Here is a 21,245-nt window from a genome sequence, read left to right on the forward strand (position 1 = left end):
TTATCGCATGTTCAGGTTTAAGGGCATTATGATTATGGTGTTTGATCTACTAATCCAAACTAGAGTACTGTTGGTCTACCAACAGCAGAAATATTCAAGTCTGCTGATCGAAAATTCTCTAGTTTTTGTCATTGCTTAAAGAACTATCTAGTTTTAAATCAACATGTGCAAGCAATGATAATACATACAATTTTTCAAACATGCAAGGGATGGAAGGTGCCGTAGAAATTAAGTAAATTCTGGAGGGGTGCCATAGAAATTTAGTAAATTCTGGGCATTGGATAACAGTCGTACCCATGTACACAATGTCAGATCATTAGCTACTGGCTTAATGCCTATGTATAACAACACAGGAACAATGTGTCATATTTATTTTTAACAAGTAATACAATCTTTTAATTTTGCCATGTACATCAGTAGCAGAGTTACTTATTTACAAATTTCATAAAAACAAACAATAGTCTAAATTACTAATAAAATACTAACAAATACTGGAGTATTTTGCTATTCATCTTGTAGTTCTTATTACATATTTTCCAGAGAGTTCTTAAAATATATGTAGTAATTTCCAGGAGAAACTCGGATATATTTTATCACATTAACAGAACTTGTAATGAGTAAAATCTGGTTAAAAACATTGAAAAGACATGTTTGTTTTACATGTTAAATCAACATATATCTTGCACTCATAAACATCAGTGGTAAAAATAATGTATCTGATGTACACTCCTGAAAGATACTCTGATTTTGCACTGAAATAAACAAAACTGTCTCTTCATAAAAGCACTATGAAAAAAAAATTCACGAGAGGTTGATGCTACGTATATAAAGAAACTGACACTGATTTGCACAAGCACTAAATTTAATCCCTGCTAAAATATCTACTTCACGAGATAACTCTGCATTTTTCTCAAACATGCAAGTTCTATAATTCTATTTCAAACCAATGTAATCTCTATCTTGGTATATAAAACATCATAAAACGTAATTAAAACATGTTCATGTTATACGTATGTCCTACCCAGTACTGAAGGGCATTTATGTGTATAAAGCAAGTCTAGAATTAAGTCTTTAACCATATTCAAAACATTTCTTTTCAGCAAAACTGAATATATTAAAAGTTGGTTAAAAATGCTCACTACAAAATATAGTGCTCTTTCACTTTATCTAAAATTCCACTCTCAGTTTTAATGTCTAGTTTAATATCACAAAACTAAGGACTATTTTAGTTTTTAGAATACCCTGTCCTAAACAAAACTACACCAGTCCTGAGGATTTTTTTCACAGAAATGATTAGTGAAACCATGTTATGAGTGTATTACACAACTAGTCTAAGTATGAATTGATGATTACAACATAACCTGTATCCCTCACAATGATTATACAGTAACACTTGTACAGAATTGTCACAAATCTCTCTGGGTCACCTGTCTGGTCAGTTTATAAACAAATGGCATAACAAACTTTAACAACCATATTCTGATTATTCCATGTACTATTTACATACATGTACAATAAAACTACACTCCAGAAATATAACGTTGGATTGAATAAATGATAGCAAAAATAGAGACTAGAGGCAAAGGAAGTTGACATGAAAACACTGCACCAAGTTACACTTGTAGGGTAAATATACACAATATATGCAGTTTTATAACACAGAAATACTACAACAGTCAATGTTCATGCTCTAAATGTACATGAATAATATTATAGATATACTTAATGCTATTAAAATTTTTATTATGCTGCATTTTCTTAATCTACATAGTAAAACCTTTCACAGTTTTCTCTTGTCAGTCTCTTACAAGAATTTACAAACTAGTGAACAAATATTCCTCTTTCATAAGTGATGAATTTAGAATCCAATTTAAAATTCACATGGGATTATCTCTAATACTATGTCTAATTCTCAATATTATATCCAGTTTGCCTATGAAATGGCATCTTAACGTATCTGCTGGGTTTAGAGCCACACCAACACAATGTGTCATATAGGGACTTTTCCAAGTTTCCGGTGGAGGATTTTATAACCTTCCGACAAGACTGTGCCTTCTTACTACAGAGAGGCACCGATGTATGATTTGTTCATTTAAAACCTCTAGCAGAGACAAAAACAAAATTTAAAAAGCATCACTTAAAGTATCTACAATGTACAAAATAGTAAATTAAATAAGGGGGTCATTGACCCTAAAGCGCTCACCTGTGTACAAGGCTTCATGTGTGTTTGTGTAAAGTAATGGTACAAGTACAAAGTTAGGTTTCTTCTATGTTAGCCTATAATATTATACTGTTCAAATATCAAAGGCCTAGGTCTTGTGGTTTCAGACAAGAAGATTTTTTAAGTTTTTTCCTATATAAGTCTATGTAGAACTTGGGACCACCCAAAGCAGGGCCTCTTTTCACCCCAGGGACATAGTTTGAACAATCTTCATAGAGGACCATAAGATGATGTCACATGCCAAATATCGAGGCTCTACACCTTGCGGTTTGGGACAAGAAGATTTTTAAAGTTTTTCCTATTGGTTGCCATGGCAACCAGAGTTCAGTACAGAGTTCAAATCTTTGAACAACTTTTAAAGGAGACTATCCAAGGAACATCCCTGTGAAGTTTTATCAAAATTGGCCTGGCGGTATAGGAGGAGATGTTTAAAGGAAAATGTGGACGGACGATGGATGCCGGACGGTGAGCGATCACAATAGCTCACCTTTGTGCTCAGGTGGTTCATATTACTGTATTCAGGTAAACAAACCATGAAAGTTTATATTTCTACTCTTAACTAGCTGACAAACACAGTATGTTCCTTCATCCTGTTTCCAAACTGAAATCTGTTCCAGCTGTCCATATCTAAACACACTGTGGGTTTGGCTAAACATTGTTTTCTGGAATTTAAAGACAGGCACTTTATACTTTCTCTCCCAAACCTAGACAGGCATTCAGACTGTATGCTCAAAGAAAAAGTGCATAGTTGCAACAAATATTTTATTTAATATCTATTTATATCTATTAATCAGAGAATAGGCAGAGACACAATGGATGTTTTAAAAATTCTTTTAAAGACATGTCTATTAGTTTTGATGAAAAGTTGTTATGGACAGTGCCTGCCAGCCGAGGACAACAACAGTACATCAGACACTTGTATAGATGGCATATATTTAATGAAAATTGAAGAAAATTAGACAGCCCTCTACTTAAACTTCTTGGAAAAACATTTGTAAATATGGAAGAAAAATTATCCATGGTTGATGACGAAACAAAACAAGATACTCCAGCTGTTGACAGAAAAATTGAAAAGGAAAAAGAAACTGACCAGTTTGCAGAGAAATTAGACAATCGGATTAAGAAAATATGTCTCTTACATCCATGTGGTGAATGGAGTGATTGGGAAGTCTGTGACGCAAAAAAATGGAACATTTGGTTCTCAAACTCGAACAAGAAAATGTGGATATAATTCCACTCTTTGTTTAAGCAACAGTGAGACCAGCTGGACAGAGAAAGATATCAGACTGTGTGAATACTCTCTTGGTGTCCATCTGACTACAAACTGACAGAGACGACTACTGTGTCAAACTGTATGCCGACCAGAAGAAAACTTGGCATAATGCACAGACAGCATGTTCAGAAGATGGTGGACATTTGATTAATAACATTTTGACAGTAAATCTAGGATCGTAGAAGCAATTTTTGAAAGTATGAATGTTGATGATGTCTGGATTGATGGAATAAAGAAGTCGAGTGATGGAGATTGGGAATTCTTAAACAAGTTCACTACAGAAATCGGTATAAAGATTAGCCAGATGGCACTAATATTCTGCAGTGTATTAATATCTACAAATTTGGAAAGTGGATATGGCTTGATGATCCATGTTCAAAAAAGTACTATTACATGTGCGAAATTTTAGCCAGCAGTTTCACACAAGAAGATTTTTTAATTTGCTACTATATACATATATGAAAAACTGACCCCGTCCCCTGGCGGCCATGTTTTTTAATGAATCGGTATAATTTGAACAATCTTGATAGAGGGTGACATAAGGACCATTTGTGTGAAATTATTTCAAAATCGGACCATTGGTTAAGGTGGAAATTGTGTTTGAATATTTTTCCATTTTTAGCTCTGGCAGCTTCTATGTGCAACTAAGCGGTACCGTTTGAATAACTCAGGTAGAGGACCATCCAAGGAACATCCAAGCCAAGTTTCATCAAAATCCATTTGGTGGTTTTGGAGGAGATGTCGTTTAACACAATTGTTGACGACGGACGACTTGAAAGATGAGCTAAAAAAAAAACAGTACTGCAACAACATAAAAAGTAATAAATGACCCTCCCCCCACTTAAATCACTGCTCTCCATAAAACACGAAAAACCAACGTGTCTTGTTTAAACATCTTACAGCATGCACATATTCATACCATATTTTCTGAACAATGGAATGAATTGAGTAAAAAGTGGCCTTATTTCAGAATAATTATCTCTTCTGACAATAAAAATAACATCTTTACAAATATAAACATCTTTTATTTACAAGCAATATCAAGCTCAGTTTACTTCATGGATTTCAATTGCAATATTAATGCAATTAAATAACTGCATTATAAAAGGCCATTAAATTGCCATTAAAAGTATTTTCAAACAATATTTTCTCAATAAATGTCAAATTTTGTCTGTAAACACAATGAACCATAAGTATTAAACATTTAAGTTTTTATACAAATATTGTCCATTACAATAAAAAAAGAATAACCTTGAAATTCACAACAGTTCTATTTCTGCTATTAAACCTTTGTTTAAAGAATCTTGTTTGTTTGAATAGGGTGTACTGCTATTTCTACCATTATTTCAGTGATGTAACAGTTGATCTAACTAGTACTGACATGATCTCTGCAAGTAACTGACAACTTCTTAACTTCTCCATATGACTTAGAGGTGGAGGACCCATTGTCACCTGCCCAATCATCATAAAGAACTCGTAACTCTTCTTTACATAAAGTACTGCAGCAGGATCTCTGTAGGATGTACGATATACCAGTAATATCCAAAACATTACTAAAATGAGGTTATATGAGCTAACACTTAATATTTGATGTGCATGAGATTTTCTAAAGTATTTCTTACTACAACAGCTAAACTTCTACAATGTGAAAATGTCAATCAAGTTATATAATGGTTAAACTTGATGTATTTGTTGCATTCAATATCACTAACATTTTCTACTACAGTTTTTCATAAAATCTTATATAGTATGAAATGCCATGCCCTGTAAATACACCCTACAGCAAGTTAAATGTCCAACAAAAAAGTTTTGACCCCACAGAGATTTTGGACATGGACAAGTTGATGAACAATTTAAATAATAACTAATGACTTTATAGCATATGCATTGTTTGTGCTATATATACAATATCTTATATGACATGACAAGATATATATACATATTATAATGACCACCACAGTTATATTCAATCACAGAAGAAACAGCATTCTGCTAATAAACCATTTCATGGTTTTATTCATAATGTTTCTTGGAATTCACTATAATGATATAAAATCACAGCCTTCTGAATACTTTCTGTCAATTTATTGCTACATTCAATGTGACTTCACTGTTGCAGCTTTTCTGTCACTATAAGATTTCCCTTTTAATCTTCACTCACTGGCAATGTATACCATAATCATGTGAACAGAGACTACATGTGAACAGTGAACAGATAACACATGTGAAGAGAGACTACCAGTGAACAGACTCCATATGTGAACACAGACTACCTGTGAACAGAGAATACCTGTGAACAGCCTCCACATGTGAACAGAGACTACCTTAGAAACAGAGACTACATGTGAACAGTGAACAGATAACACATGTGAAGAGAGACTACCAGTGAACAGACTCCATATGTGAACACAGACTACCTGTGAACAGAGAATACCTGTGAACAGCCTCCACATGTGAAGAGAGACTACCTTAGAAACAGAGACTACATGTGAACAGTGAACAGATAACACATGTGAAGAGAGACTACCAGTGAACAGACTCCATATGTGAACTTAGACTACCTGTGAACAACGCCCATCTGACCCTATAGATCACTAGTTTCAATTTCAAACTAAATATTTTCATTTTTGTTTAATTTGTTTATAAAGATCATATGCACATTAAAAAAGTGTTTTTGTTTTTTTTGCTTTCCCAAGCACAGTCTTTATATACAGGTAGACTGTAATTCTGTATGAAAGTTGTGTATGAACTACCATATCCTCATCTAAAATTGCTCATCCTCATCTTGGATAACAGACAGGCTCAGCTTCTTCTCATCAAATAAATTCTTGGCATAGTTTATCTGCTGGGCAACCTGTCAATGAAATAATCTTGTTTTAAATGAAAGAAACTGTAAATATGAGTACCAGGTCCTGTTTAAAACAGTATATACATATAGACATACTAGAACAAAGCTGACAATCCCTGGCAAATTCTATAAATACGATATATATCTATGCTGTACAAGTTTAACTGCTTCTGAAACATTAAAACTTATACAAGTAAGTTTTTTTTCAAAATTATTGTGATGGAAAGTCAAAAGCAAAAAGCCAAAATCTGGGAATCAAACTTTAATTCTAACATGACCCAATTTCTTTTCCTTTTACACACAAAAAAAATTGAAATGCAAAAACATCACTGCTTGTACACCATAATTATTACATCACTGTCAAAAGTCATAGTGGTGCGGTTAAAAGGAAAAGCACACACTGCAAGCAAAAAACTGGTGGATGTGGTCAAGGAGGTTAACAATAATCCTTGATATTGTGTTAAAACACAATAATATATTAATCCTTGATATTGTGTTAAAACACAATAATATATTAATCCTTGATATTGTGTTAAAACACAATAATATATCTCAAACACTGACTTTCTCTTGACTACAATCGCTGTTTGTCAGTAAGATGCTTATTATTACTGTGACCTTGTGATGTTATTCCTTCACATCAATGTTTGGAAGATATCATCTCTTAAACAGAGCTCAATAAGCTCCTCCTATCATCTAGTACCGTGGTTGTTGTTAAAAATGTTGTACTGCACTAACAACACATATATCCTCCTGTTCCTCCTATGGCCAAAAGGTGGTGTTTGAGTTCTCATCAACTGCTCCTTACATCTCTATGTTTAAGCCTTGCTTTTATCATTATGTATTGACATGGCCAGCTGGCTTTCCAAATGTCAATGGTTCTACCCAAGTACCAACAAATGTCTAAGTAATCGCAGGAGTTGACTAACCAATCTTCTTTCTCCATGTAAAGCTAGAATGTCATGATGTGACCCAAGCTGGGCCACTGTGGCTTCAAATAGAGGACCAGTAATAAACTAAACAAATATGAGAAATTACTAATTACTTATTCAAATAGCCTTTTCAGAAATTCTTAAACAACAATGTTGTTCCTATTATAGGTGTTACGCCAAAACATCATATGGAGAGAACTTAAACAGAAATTACAGATTATCGTAACTGGTCCATTACCTCAAAACCCTTCATGCAGGTAAATTAACTAACCTTCTGTGCAGTGCTTTTTGTGTTGCATCGTATTTGAGGTTTCTTGTTACTAGCGTGACTGATGCTACTTTTGTCCTCCTTTCTAAAAATCTCCACATAAAACCTGCCCTCTGAAAGTAATATAGTATATTTGTTTGTTTCAGTGGGAACATCGAATGCACTATATACAACAGTCCAAACATCTGCTGTCAATGAGTGAAAGATATATGATCTAACATGTAATATAAACAAATTTCTTTTTATTTGTTACCTTTTCTATGGTTTAACCACATCACATGAACACAATATCATAATGTTCGATACAAATATGTCACAGCTGGAAACAAAATCACCTCAAACTTCACTCTATCAATGGCTATTCCACCAACATAATGCACAGTCAATGCAAACAGGGTGTCACTAGGTATGGTGTTGATTGTACTTAAAAGTTATCTTCTTTGTTAAATCATCAAGCAAAACATATTTAGAACTTTATTTATAATCATGCATTATCTTTTTCATAATTCAAGTGAAATCTAAACGAAAATAAATTTTGTACCTCTTTCAAAGTTTCTGCACTGTATGTAGTCGCCATGTTTGATATTAAGGATGATGTTTTCTTTATGGTGATCAAGACTTCGTAAGAAGAAAACTTGATGATTGGTGATCATTACATACAGGGTATCTGTTGCTCCACCTCGTACCAACTCTGTTGCAATAAACCTGCAAACATTAATTAAGAAATTAACAGATGTATTGAACAGTCTTGTCTAAAAAGTTTTCTGTTTTGTTTGGTGAAAGTCAAAACATGTTGCAGTTGTGAAAGCCAGACAAGATTTTTCTACCTTTAGCTCTGGTGGCCATTTTGTGCAGCGAAGCAGAACATGTCGGTGATATGCACATTTAGGCTTGGTACTGATAACTCCTGTGAAATTTTGTTGAAATCTGTCAAGCAGTTTGACCGGTGAAAGCTGGACAAGATTTTTCTGTTTTTAGCTCTGGTGACAGTTTGGAAATAAGAATTTGTCTAATGTTAAACAATAACTTACACTTCCTCATAACAGTGATCATTCAGCCTGTACAATAGTGCCTGAGATTCTGCCTGTGACAGGGAATATGGCGGCAACAAACCGCCAGGACCGTGACAGCACCGAGGGTTACGTACACGACTCGGCTGCATGTGTGAGGAACGACGACTGGCATCACGGACGGCATTAGACATTCCAGAGGCAAAGTCGAGAACTCCTGCAACGGGTTTTGTCACTATACCTGTAACACCCTGATATAGACCCTTTCCAAAACCCTGCAAGAGTGACCCATAATATTTTAGCCTTACAATTAGCAGTACAATAAAAACTAGTTTGGTAAAAAAAATATGTATTATAATTATGGAAAAATGTTAAAAAAAAAGTATTTTATATTTACATGTGTATAAAAGCATTTCAACACACTCAACTTCGGTTCAAGTGGAAAAAATTCAGGTGAACTCTGATCTATTTGTATTTAACAGAACGTAACTTTTATACAAAATAAGAAATTGATCAATACAAACCTGTGTCTTGAACATATAACTCCTTTAGAAAGTCTTTTTTTTTCAAATTAATGTTAACTAAAAATGAAATTTCATTCTTTCCTAAACAATAAAATGAATTTAAAAAGAAGGTGTATATTCTCACCTCAATGCCTCCTTCCACTGCCCCTTCAAAAGGTTTGACAATACTCTTCACCCCTCCATAGAGCCCATGTCCTAGCCCCTTGAGCCCAGACATAAACTGACTACCACTAGATGTACCTCTGCTGCGGATCTGCTGCCTCTTTGTGTTGTGTTTACTGTCCATATGTACAGTACTCAATCCTTCAGATAATGCTCCTGTCACCTTGATAATAGACAACGGTATCAAAGTATCAATCACTAAGGTAAAAGTATGTTGAACGACTATATCAAACATCAACAGTGATAATGCTTGTTTTTTGGTTTGTTTTGAGTTTAACACCATTTTCAATAGTATTTCAGTTATTTAAAGGCAGGCAGTGTTACTGGATTCTGTACCAGTACAAACCTGTTCTCTACAAGAAACTGCCAATTTCCCTACATGAATCAGAGGTGGAGGACAAATGATTTCAGACAACGTCTTTTATCAAAACCTCACAGAGAACATGCCCCTCCCCTCAGATATCAAACTCATGACCTCTTGATCCGTAGATCTGTGCTCCCCCTATTGAGCTCAGGGGGCAGGCTACAGTGATAATGAAAATCAACTCATAAAACAAAGAACCTGAACTTGCTCCCTGGATCTCCTTAATCAATGGTAATAAGTTCCATTGAAGTTTTATACATTTTTCTATTTTTTTTTACATTTTATTTAGTTTCTTATGAGGTCACCTTTATGTACAAAAGAGTCAGATAATTGCAGAAAAACTACAGAATGTAGCCATGACACATGATACCACAAAGCATAATGTCATAAACTTAATAAATGTCTTTGTAAAAGACATAAATATAAGGTAGACTACAGGTAAATGAACAAAGGTTCCAACTTACTTTAGCAGTTGAGTTAGAGAAGCCGTGGAAGATGCCTTTAGCAAGACCGCCAACATTTCCCTCTTCAATAAGGCCGGATAAACCCTCGGCAACATCATTTACCAGACCCAAGGGATTGCCGAGAAAATCTACAGAACCAAGGATCTTTATCGCCTGTCCTGTTAATTCCTGTAACAAGATAAACAGATTTTTACAATCCATGTCGTTTCTGATGCTTGTGTGTATTTTTCTTTTTGTGTGAAAATAAAAAATTAATGTTCCGCACTAAGTAAAGATTGTATACAAGTAATTGGTTTCTAAGAATCGTTCTATATTGTAAACATTAATAATAATTTACAGTTTTAAAGTAATTTACAGCTTTAAAGTCATTTTTTGTATGTTTTATACACAAATATCAATATAAAATGTTTATTTATTTCCATAATTTTATCATGTCATCACCATTCAACTGAAAAATAGATGTTTTTTGGGTTATTTAATTGTCAGTACTCAAAATGAACTGCCTCTATCTTGGGTGGTACAAAAAGTCCTGCAAATAGTTTGATCTAATGTATGGCAAAATTTGCATTATGTTGGAAAACAATTCATTAAGAGGAATACAGTTGAACTTCAATGGCTCGAACTCGGATCTTTCAAACACCCGAGATCGCTCGAACTCTTCGCCTGGTCCCGAATATATTTCTTCTTTATTATATATAGTTCTACCTCGGATCGCTCGAATTTCAAAAATTCGAACTCTCGAACTCATTTGATGGTCCCCTTGGCTTAATTACAGTGATAATTACACCTATTCAGTCGAACAAACAATTTGTCGCCGGAATGGCTTGTGTTTACAAAGTTATTCACCCCTCTGCCTGACATTCGCCAAGCTTCCCCTTTAACCGGCACGTGCGTAATTTTCACATGCTTATGTAATTAGCGTCGGTATACGACAAACAAATTAAACAAAGTGACTTTCGTTCACTGCAATGCTTTAATGTATACAAATAAAATTATCTAAAATAATTGAGCAGTGTCTGTCTTTATTTTTACTGCATAAAATCGGGAGATCCAATGTCAACTTTCATACTGCTTTAGCATGGCTGAACAACTTAGTAAAGGACACGGTAAGGGGGGGATAGCTTAGTCAGCTACTGGAAAGCAATATATTTGATAATATTTGTACTGAACTATGATTCATAGAGGTTTGCTATTCATGTCTTTCTATTTGATGCTGTCTTCACCAAAATTCTTATAATGATGTAAGTGTTTTATCTGTGTTTTATTTTCGTATCTATGTCATGTTTGAAAATAAATAATAAAGCAAATTGCAGCGTTCGTTTTTTATTAATCATCATATCATACACACATTTAGGTACAATATGAAAATATATTACGATGTAAGGTTTGTAACACACGGGACCCTCGAGTTCGAGCCATCGAAGTTCGACTGTATATTTTAACTCACTATTACATTATCTAAGTTATGTACTTACATCTTTATAATGTTTTTTGAGTTCATTCATAAAGAACTCCTTTGATTCAAATGTATGACTTTCATTGAAGCGAGCTGAAAAAATAAAACAATGTGTTCTCCATCTTTTAAAGGTTTCATATTTATATGCAAGGATAAGCATGCATGATACTTTATGAAGACCCTTAAGTTCATCTAAATTACAATTTTCCTCAACTAAAAACAATCAAGATTCTTAAATAAATATAACTGCAGTCAAAATGACTCAACAATGCGACCTAAACAATAATAATCATATTCTCAGTGCAAAAATAGCATTAACTACTATATGTCAATGCAGTTATATACTTTCTGCCTCAACGTGACAATTATTATGTATTATACACTGTCTCCATAAAGGTGTTTTGCATTGCATAAAATCCCTCTCCAATGTTCATTCAAAAGTAAATACTTTCCAAAATTTAATGTTGTTAAATATAATTCTGCAACTCTCCTCTACAAAAAAATCTGTTTCTTCTGTAATCTTTGCATGTGACTATCTTTTGTACCGATATGATATGAAGATATAAATACTACTTTACAGCAGAAGGCAGTATGTAGATGCAAGTGTCACAAAATAAGTTCTGTCCTCAAAGTCTGATAATTATATTTACCAATGTCAACATCTGCATCCTCAAAGTTGATCAGAGGTATACCCATAGTTTTCTTGAGGCTAGCTAGATCTGGTGGTAGGCCTCCTGATGCCTTCAACATGCTAAGTGTAATACAAGTCTGGTTCACACGCAGAGTACCAAAATAGTAACGCTTAGTCTTCACTGAGGCAACGCTGGACAGTGTTCTACAATATAATTGCATGTTCAATACACTAAAACAACAGACTTCCATTTGAGCATTTGAGTCCTCTAAACAGTGTTGCTTCATACAGGTTGCACACTTATTTCAGCTCAATTTTTACTGATTCAAGATCGAATATCAAGTGTAATTTCAAGTTAACTCCTGTTCAATAGTCATATGAAGGGGCAAGGCCGTTACTTTCATTTATAGCTTAATATTCCACAAATCAATAAAGCTTCTTTTAACTTGTATGTCAATGAGATAAAATGGAAAAATTTGTAAAAAATCTAACATACTTCTGTAGATCATCAATGCCTTCCTCTAGTTTCTCCAAGCTGGTATCTGATTGACCTATACCTGCAAACTGTACCAGTTTCCATAGCAACTCCTCCTCCAGCTGTACTGTCAACTTCTTCATTGAGATAATTAGATGCTGAAAATAGTAAATTTAAACAATTAATATATCATTTAACAGATAACAGCATTCCATTTCAGCAATAAGACTGTTAAACAAATAAAGACTGATTGATAGCAAGTATTTGTGACACACAATACAGATCATAACTCACCCCCCCACCCCCCACCTCCCCTAAAAATAAACATCAACAAACAAGAGGACCATGATGGTCCTGAATCGCTCACCTATCCTCACATGACCCAGTGTTGAACTGAGTATGACGTCGTTATTTCTATTATTTGACAAAGTGACCTAGTATTGAGCATATGTGACCTAGATATCATCAAGATAAAAAATTCTGACCAATTTTCATGAAGATCCATTGAAAAATATGACCTCTAGACAGGTCACAAGGTTTTTCTATTATCTGACCTAATGACCTAGTTTTTGAAGGCACGTGATCCACTTTTAAACTTGACCTAGATATCATCAAGGTGAACATTCTCACTAATTTTCATGAAGATCTCGTGAAAAATATGGCCTCTAGAGAGGTCACAAGGTTTTTCTATTTTTCGACCTACTGACCTAGTTTTTGACCGCACATGTCCCAGTTATGAACTTGACCTAGATATCATCAAGCTGAACATTCGCACCAATTTTTATGAAGATCCGGTGAGAAATATGGCCTCTAGAGACATCACAAGAATTTTCTATTTTTAGATCTACTGACCTAGTTTTTGACCGCACGTGACCCAGTTTTGAACATGACCTAGATATCATCAAGGTGAACATTCTGACCAATCTTCATCAAGATCTCTTGAAAAATATGGCCTCTAGAGAGGTCACAAGGTTTTTCTATTTTTAGATCTACTGACCTAGTTATTGATCGCACGTGACCAAGTTTTGAACCTGACCTAGATATCATCAACGTGAACATTCTGACCAATTTTCATGAAGATCCATTGAGGAATATGGCCCCTAGAGAGGTCACAAGGTTTTTCTATTTTTAGATCTACTGTCCTAGTTTTTGAACCCACGTGACCCAGTTTGGAACTTGACCTAGATATCATCAAGGTGAACATTCTGACCAATTTTCATGAAGATCCATTGAGAAATATGGCTTCTAGAGAGGTCACAAGGTTTTTCTATTTTTAGACCTACTGACCTAGTTTTTGATCCCACGTGACCAAGTTTCGAACTCTAACTAGATATCATCAAGGTGAACATTCTGACCAATTTTCATGAAGATCTTATGAAAAATATGGCCCCTAGAGAGGTCACAAGGTTTTTCTATTTTTAGATCTACTGACCTAGTTTTTGACCCCACGTCACCCAGTTTCGAACTTGACCTAGATATCATCAAGGTGAACATTCTGACCAATTTTCATGAAGATCCATTGAGAAATATGGCCTCTAGAGAGGTCACAAGGTTTTTCTATTTTTAGAACTACTGACCTAGTTTTTGACCCCACGTGATCCAGTTTCGAACTTGACCTAGATATCATCAAGGTGAACATTCCGAAAAATTTTCATGAAGATCTCATGAAAAATATGGCCTCTAGAGAGGTCACAAGGTTTTTCTATTTTTAGATCTACTGACCTAGTTTTTGACCGCATGTGACCCAGTTTCGAACTTGACCTAGATATCATCAAGATGAACATTCTGACCAACTTTCATAAAGATCCCGTGAAAAAAATGTGACCTCTAGAGTGGTCACAAGCAAAAGTTTACGCACGCACACACGGACGACGGACGCCACGCGATCACAAAAGCTCACTTGTCACTTTGTGACAGGTGAGCTTAAAACAAGAGCTGTCACTAATGGTGACAAATGCCCCTGCAGCGCCTTGACCTTTGACCTGGTGACCCCAACATCAATAGGGGTCATGTACTCAATAAGTACTATTAGCATGTGAAGTTTGAAGGTCCTGGGTGCAGTGGTTCGCGAGTAAAGTGCCTTCATGCAAAAAGTTAACGTTGTGACAAACTAACGGACCGACAGTTGAAAACTAATATGCCTCCCTTCGGGGGCATAAAAAAACAAACGAACAAAAACTAGAGCTATCACTAAAGGTGATGAATGTAACCCCCACATGCACTGACACAGTACATTGCAATTTGATGCACACAAGATTGCATAATTATGTGGAATGTATGTATATAGACTGTATGTATATAGTATAGTAACAAAAAACAAAGTCCCATAACTATGCAGAATATTTATCTAAAAGAACGTAACATGCACCATGCACAACTAGGGTTGGTACTGATCACTTGTGTGAAGTTTCATTAAACTGTGTGCAAGGGTTCAGAAGATCAGGCACGCACAAGATTTCATATGCAGACTGTATGTACATAATATGTTAACAAGAAACAAAGTCCCATTACTCTGCAATTTTTGTTGTTGAAAGAACCTAACATGCCCCATGCACAACTACTGTTGTTACTGATCACTTGTGTGAAGTTTCATTAAATTGTGTCAAGGGGATGAGGAGAGATGGTGTGCACAAGATTGTGTCTACGGACAGAAGGACAGACAGACAGACAGATGGACGGACGGACAGACAGACAACCTGAAACCAGTACTATACCCACCTTACAACTTTGTTGTCGGAGGGTTCAAAAACATATTTGCAACATTTTAACAGTATTGCATTTTTTACGTAGACTATATTTGAACTTTAATCCATAAGATCTAAACAATTAAAACACAACCTTTTTGAATCATGCTGATTTATCAGGCCAGTTATTTCTCTTAACAACATTATTTAACATAACAAAAAAGAGACAAGAGAAAAATTATTTCAATAACTAACCTTAAATATTTCAGCATTCCAGCCAACATTTGGCAGTTTATGAGCAGATATGAGTAAAGCCTGTGTATTTTCTACAACATCTCTTTTTGAGGTAGGAGTTACATACAACATGGCAGTACGGCTAGCACCAAACAACTGATTGTCAGCCTGAAGGAGAACATATTACATTAGTTATGAGTAACTTATGACATATATTATAAAGTCCCGATGCACAAAACCATGGGTTTTTACAGTAGTTATTGGAAAAAAAAATATTTAAACAAGAACACTATAATTTATAGATATATGAAGTACACTGGTACATTAACTCAAAATTGCGAATAAGATCAATACATGCTATCTTATTGCATGTCTTCTTTTTCTCTCTTAAAATCACATTTTCAAAGCAAATACATGTATTGGCATAGTCAGAAATACACAAGAATACGATTTTCAATTACTCTGTATCAAAAATAAAATGTTAGGGTAGATCTGAAAGAAACACAAAGTACCCCAAACAGCAGAACTGACAATAAAATATATATAAAAAAAACTGTGATGCTGTGAAGAAACATCCATTAAAATGAAAGCTAAATGAACACACCTGTATATTTGATACATTCATTTCCAGTGTAGTACCTCTCTGGTTGGAACGGTAACTAAGGGTAATATTCTTCAGGGTGATATACAACAGTTCTTCAGGAACTTTGTTAACCAGTGAAATACCAACCCCTCCCTTCAGATTTACATCCAGCTGAAATGTAGAGATTAACGTTTACCACAGCAACACAAAAAGGACCACTTGCTACAGTAGATTTAGATATACATGTATATGCAATGGTTTTATTTTCACTATTAGACACATAAATTGTAAAAGCACTTATAATTTTGTGTAATTTGTTTCACACAGTTGTGCCCTTTTCCCAAGATATTGTTTAACTGGCACTAAATTTGCTCCTGTTTCATTTATATTATAAGCATACATTAGAAATAAAATGGTTACATATAATCCTTATACAATTTTCTGCTTACCGGTATGAATTGTTTGTTTCTTCCATATCAGGTCATGAATTAATGTATATTTTAGAATCTGAACATGAAAATGTTTCTCTTATATCCACTAATTCACCAAAAGCATGTTTATTAAACATCGCTTCTTTTTAAACAGAAGAAAGGAAAATCTGGATATCTGAAAAAGTTTCTTGTAACCAGAAATTTGGTAAAACAGTGTTTGTTATATTAAGTGAAGTATTTTGCTTCCCTCATTTTCATCTTTAGTTTCATTTTCCTTTTAATCTTTTTTTCTTTATCGGGTTAATTCTTACTTACAGTAAAACAGTATTTGTAGGTCATTTTGTTTTTCAGGTTTTTCTACACAAAAATGTGGATGAGGTTCACAAACTTACCTCAATAAATTTCTGTGTTGGTTTCTTCCGTTTTTCATTTGTTTTATGGTTCAACGATTCTTCATATATTTCCCAGTCCTCATCATCTTTACTCACCATCTTTTTTATATGCTAAAATAATAGGTGTTAAATATAGTCACAATGGCACAGTTACACCTTTATATATAAGTCTGAATAAATATGCTATAATTTTACCAAATGTTGAATCAACCATAGACAATAATAACTATCTTTTGTTTTCACTGGAACAAATATCTTTGGCAATTCTGAGATACTGCCCACAATTCTTTTCAAAAACATTTCATTTTTTTCACATTAGCGAAATAACTGTACAATATTGTTCTTTTTTTGTTTTCTGTACCTACGAATCAACTGACAACTTCTCCACCTGTCTTGGAAGAAAAAATACTTAGAAATGCTGCAAAGAATGAAAGGTTCCTCATGAACTCAGTACAAGCAATCCAATGCTCTTGAGACTCATTTAACAATAATAACATAGTCTGTGAGTTTATAAAATACATTATTATTCCACTTTACAATATTACACACTGTATAAGATCAATTGCAAACATCATATGAAACAGACAGAGCTAATACAAAACATAACTGAGCCAATATGAGAAAAACAGAGCCAATACGAGAAAAACAGGGCCAATACGGAATTCAAGCATTCTGATTGGTTCAAAAGAGAGGGCCAATACGGAGAAGTCACTTCCGTTAGATTTTTAAATGACGCCATTTTGTTTTACATCAGAGTTATAGATTACATTTTTTTTCACATTTTGACAAAAAATCATCTTACATATTCATGTAATAACCAAGTATGACTGAGCGGGATGTATGTCTTCATAGATAACAACGACACTTTCGCTTATTCGGTATTGTGTAAAATGCAAGTGTTTTCTGTCAGAAATTCTGGCAGTTGTCAAGGAAAATAATGTGAAAATAGGGAAACTCAGATTAATTAAAAGGATGAGGCTTATCTTTAACAGACATTTTGATAGTGTGGACTATTTGTGCAATGATAAATAGCGATTCAAATGCTGGAAAGTGGATGAATAAATTGGCAAACAAGAGTATCAGTTGTGAACTGCAAACAATCTCGGATAAGAATTAAACGAGGCATGGGAGTGTATAATTTGTGCTTGGTTGGTTCTATTATCTTGATCAACACATATGTGTACAATTTTGTGTCTCGATGCCTGCAGCCTAAAAGGAAATGACTTTTAAAGAAGTTTTTATCACAGTTCAAATGCTAAGATAACTCACTTAACAGCTAAAGATAAATAGGAATTCAAAAATAAGGTAAGTTCTAGTTACTCTTGATTATGTCACATCAAAAATATCTCTCAAAATTATTCTCAAGTACCTACATACAACTCATTCTGTTTTACCGGCTGAAATGATTATGATTTCTAAAATAAGTCTAAACACCTGAACGCGCATAGCTTCAATAAGGTAACTCACAGAGTTCTTATACTGTTACCGTCAGCAGTCGAAAGTTGAATAATAATATTATCATTAATCAAGCAATTTCATATTGGCCTAGTTATTTGTCCTCGGGCAGTCGTATTGGCCCTCAGCCTACGGCCTTGGGCCAATACAACAACCCTTGGACAAATAACAAGGCCAATATGAAATTGCTTGATTAATAACATTATAGCATACATAGTACACTGAAACCACTGAAAATGCCAAAATATGCATGTGCACTTCATGCTGATGATGCATACCACGTTTCATTTGGAATAGGTGGAAATTGTATGGGGATTTAAGTACCAATGTAGCTGTAAAGTATACCAAGTTGCATTTGAATTCTATGCCCCTGGAGGAGCCGATAACACAATGTATACATGTAGCTGTAATATTGCTCATTCCAAAAATTGAGCATAAATTTAGACAAGAGGGTCATGATGACCCTGGATCGCTCACCAGTGTAATATGAGCTACATGTTTCAAATGTTAAACTGATGATTTTTAGAAATTTTTTGGAAGATTTTCCTATGTACAATCAAGAAACCCCTGGGGCGGGGCCAATTTTATCCCGAGGATCATGATTTGAACAAAGTTTGCAGCAGTCTACTAGGCAATGTTACATATCAAATATCTAAGATCTAGGCCTTCTGGTTTATTTTTAGCAAATTTATGAAGATTTCCCTATGTACAATCAAGTAACCCCTGGGGCTGGGTCAATTTGGCCCCTAGGGGTCAAGATTTGAACAACTTTTGTAGAGGTCCCCTAGGCAATGCTTCATGTCAAATATCTAAGCTCTAGGCCTTCTGTATTTTTTTAAGAAAATTTTGAAAATTTTTCTATGTACAATCAAGTAACTCTATGGGGCGGGGTCAATTTGACCCTGGGGGTCATGATTTGAACAAATTTTGTAGAAGTCTACTAGGAAATGCCACATGTCAAATATCTAAAATCTAGGCCTTCTGGTTTATTTTTAGAAAATTTTTGAAGATTTTCCTATGTAAAATCAAGTGACCCCTGGGGCGGGGTCAATTTTGACCCCGGGGTTCATGATTTGAATAAATTTTGTAGAGGTCCACTAGGCAATGCTACATGTCAAATATCTAAGCTCTAGGCCTTTTGGTTTATTTTTAGAATTTTTTTGAAGATTTCCCTATGTTAAAATCAAATGACCCCTGGGGCGGGGTCAATTTTGATCCCGGGGTCATGATTTGAACAACTTTAGTAGAGGTTCATTAGGCAATGCTACATGTGAAATATCTAAGCTCTAGGCCTTCTGGTTTATTTTTAGAAAATTTTTGAAGATTTTCCTATGTAAAATCAAGTGACTCCTGGGGCGGGGTCAACTTTGACCTCGGGGATCATGATTTGAACAAATTTTGTAGAGGTCCACTAGGCAATGCTACATGTGAAATATCTAAGCTCTAGGCCTTCTGGTTTATTTTTAGAAATTTTTTGAAGATTTCCCTATGTAAAATCAAGTGACCCCTGGGGCGGGGTCAATTTTGACCCCAGGGTCATGATTTGAACAATTTTAGTAGAGGTCCACTAGGCAATGCTACATGTCAAATATCTAAGCTCTAGGGCTTCTGGTTTTTGAGAAGAAGATTTTTTAAGATTTTCCTATGTAAAATCAAGTGACCCCTGGGGCGGGGTCAATTTTGACCCGGGGGTCATGATTTGAACAAACTTGGTAGAGGTCCACTAGGCAATGCTTCACACCAAATATCTAAGCTCTAGGTCTTCTGGTTTTTGAGAAGAAGATTTTTTAAGTTTTTCCTTTCGGTTGCCATGGCAACCAGAGTTCTGCATGGAATTCAATTCTTTGAATAATTTTTGTAGAGCTTCCCCAATGAACATTCCTGTGAAGTTTGGATGAAATTGGCCTAGCGGTTTATGAGGAGATGTCATTTAAAGTAAAAAGTTTACGGACGGACGCCGGACAGTTCCCCGTCCTAATAGCTCACCCTGAGCCTTTGGCTCCGGTGAGCTAAAAACAAGAGGGCCATGATGGCCCTATACATCGCTCACCAGAGTTGATCTGGACTACTGACCTAGTTTTTGACCCCATATGACCAAGAGTTGAACTTGACCTAAAGATCATCAAGACAAACATTCTGACTAAATTTCATAAAGATTTGGTTACAACTGTGGCCTCTAGTGTTCACAAGCGTTTCCTTTGATTTGACCGGTGACCTAGTTTTTGACCCCACATGACCAAGATTTGAATTTGACCCATAGATTATCAAAATAAACATTCTGACTTATTCCCATGAGTTTCAAACTCTAGAGTGTTGAAAAGATTTTCCTTTGATCTGGCCTATGACCTAGTTTTTGACCCCACATGACCCAGATTCAAATTTGACCTAGAAATGATTGTGAAACAAACATTCTGAATGTGGCCTCTAAAGTGTTCACAAGCTTTTCCTTTGATTTGACCAGGTGACCTAGTTTTTGACCCCACATGACCCAGATTCAAACCTGATGTAGAAATCAACAAGCCAAACTTTCTGACTAAGTTTCATAAATATTGGGTCACAACTGTGGCCTCTTAGAGTGTTCACCAGCTTTTCCTTTGATTTGACCAGGTGACCTAGTTTTTAATCCCATCAAGACTAACCAAGTTTCATAAAGATTTGGTCTCAAATGTGGTCTCTAGAGTTTTCACAAGCTTTTCCATTCATGACCTACTGACCAAATTTTTGACCCAACATGACCCAGATTCTAACTTGACCTAGAGATCATCAATACATACATTCTGATCAAGTTTCATAAAGATTTGGTCACAAATGTAGTCTCTAGAGTGTTCACAAGCTATT

At 34.9% G+C, this 21,245-nt stretch overlaps 1 protein-coding gene across 3 annotated transcripts in view; it reads right to left on the reverse strand.

Moving 5' to 3' along the window:
* Positions 1 to 356: 356 nt before the first annotated feature.
* LOC128556523 (intermembrane lipid transfer protein VPS13D-like) overlaps positions 357 to 21,245 on the reverse strand; it is a 36,333-nt gene continuing 15,444 nt past the window's right edge. The window contains exons 10-22 of one of the 3 annotated variants that reach the window (XR_008370738.1): positions 16,953 to 17,063; positions 16,151 to 16,300; positions 15,568 to 15,714; positions 12,650 to 12,786; positions 12,173 to 12,357; positions 11,542 to 11,615; positions 10,067 to 10,234; positions 9,201 to 9,401; positions 8,574 to 8,827; positions 8,084 to 8,247; positions 7,546 to 7,655; positions 4,150 to 6,348; positions 357 to 2,883 (exon numbers count right to left, since the gene is read on the reverse strand). Coding sequence is in view for 2 of the 3 variants with exons in the window: in XM_053541956.1 (XP_053397931.1) it covers positions 6,259 to 6,348; positions 7,546 to 7,655; positions 8,084 to 8,247; positions 8,574 to 8,827; positions 9,201 to 9,401; positions 10,067 to 10,234; positions 11,542 to 11,615; positions 12,173 to 12,357; positions 12,650 to 12,786; positions 15,568 to 15,714; positions 16,151 to 16,300; positions 16,953 to 17,063 (1,791 nt within the window). In the remaining variant the exon portion in view is untranslated. Of the gene's footprint in view, positions 6,349 to 7,545; positions 7,656 to 8,083; positions 8,248 to 8,573; positions 8,828 to 9,200; positions 9,402 to 10,066; positions 10,235 to 11,541; positions 11,616 to 12,172; positions 12,358 to 12,649; positions 12,787 to 15,567; positions 15,715 to 16,150; positions 16,301 to 16,952; positions 17,064 to 21,245 lie in introns of all 3 variants that reach the window. The other 2 variants (XM_053541956.1, XM_053541955.1) reach the window with 2 other exon arrangements.

Source organism: Mercenaria mercenaria, chromosome 4, assembly GCF_021730395.1.
Source record: "Mercenaria mercenaria strain notata chromosome 4, MADL_Memer_1, whole genome shotgun sequence".
In the NCBI taxonomy this organism is placed as follows: Eukaryota; Metazoa; Mollusca; class Bivalvia; order Venerida; family Veneridae; genus Mercenaria; species Mercenaria mercenaria.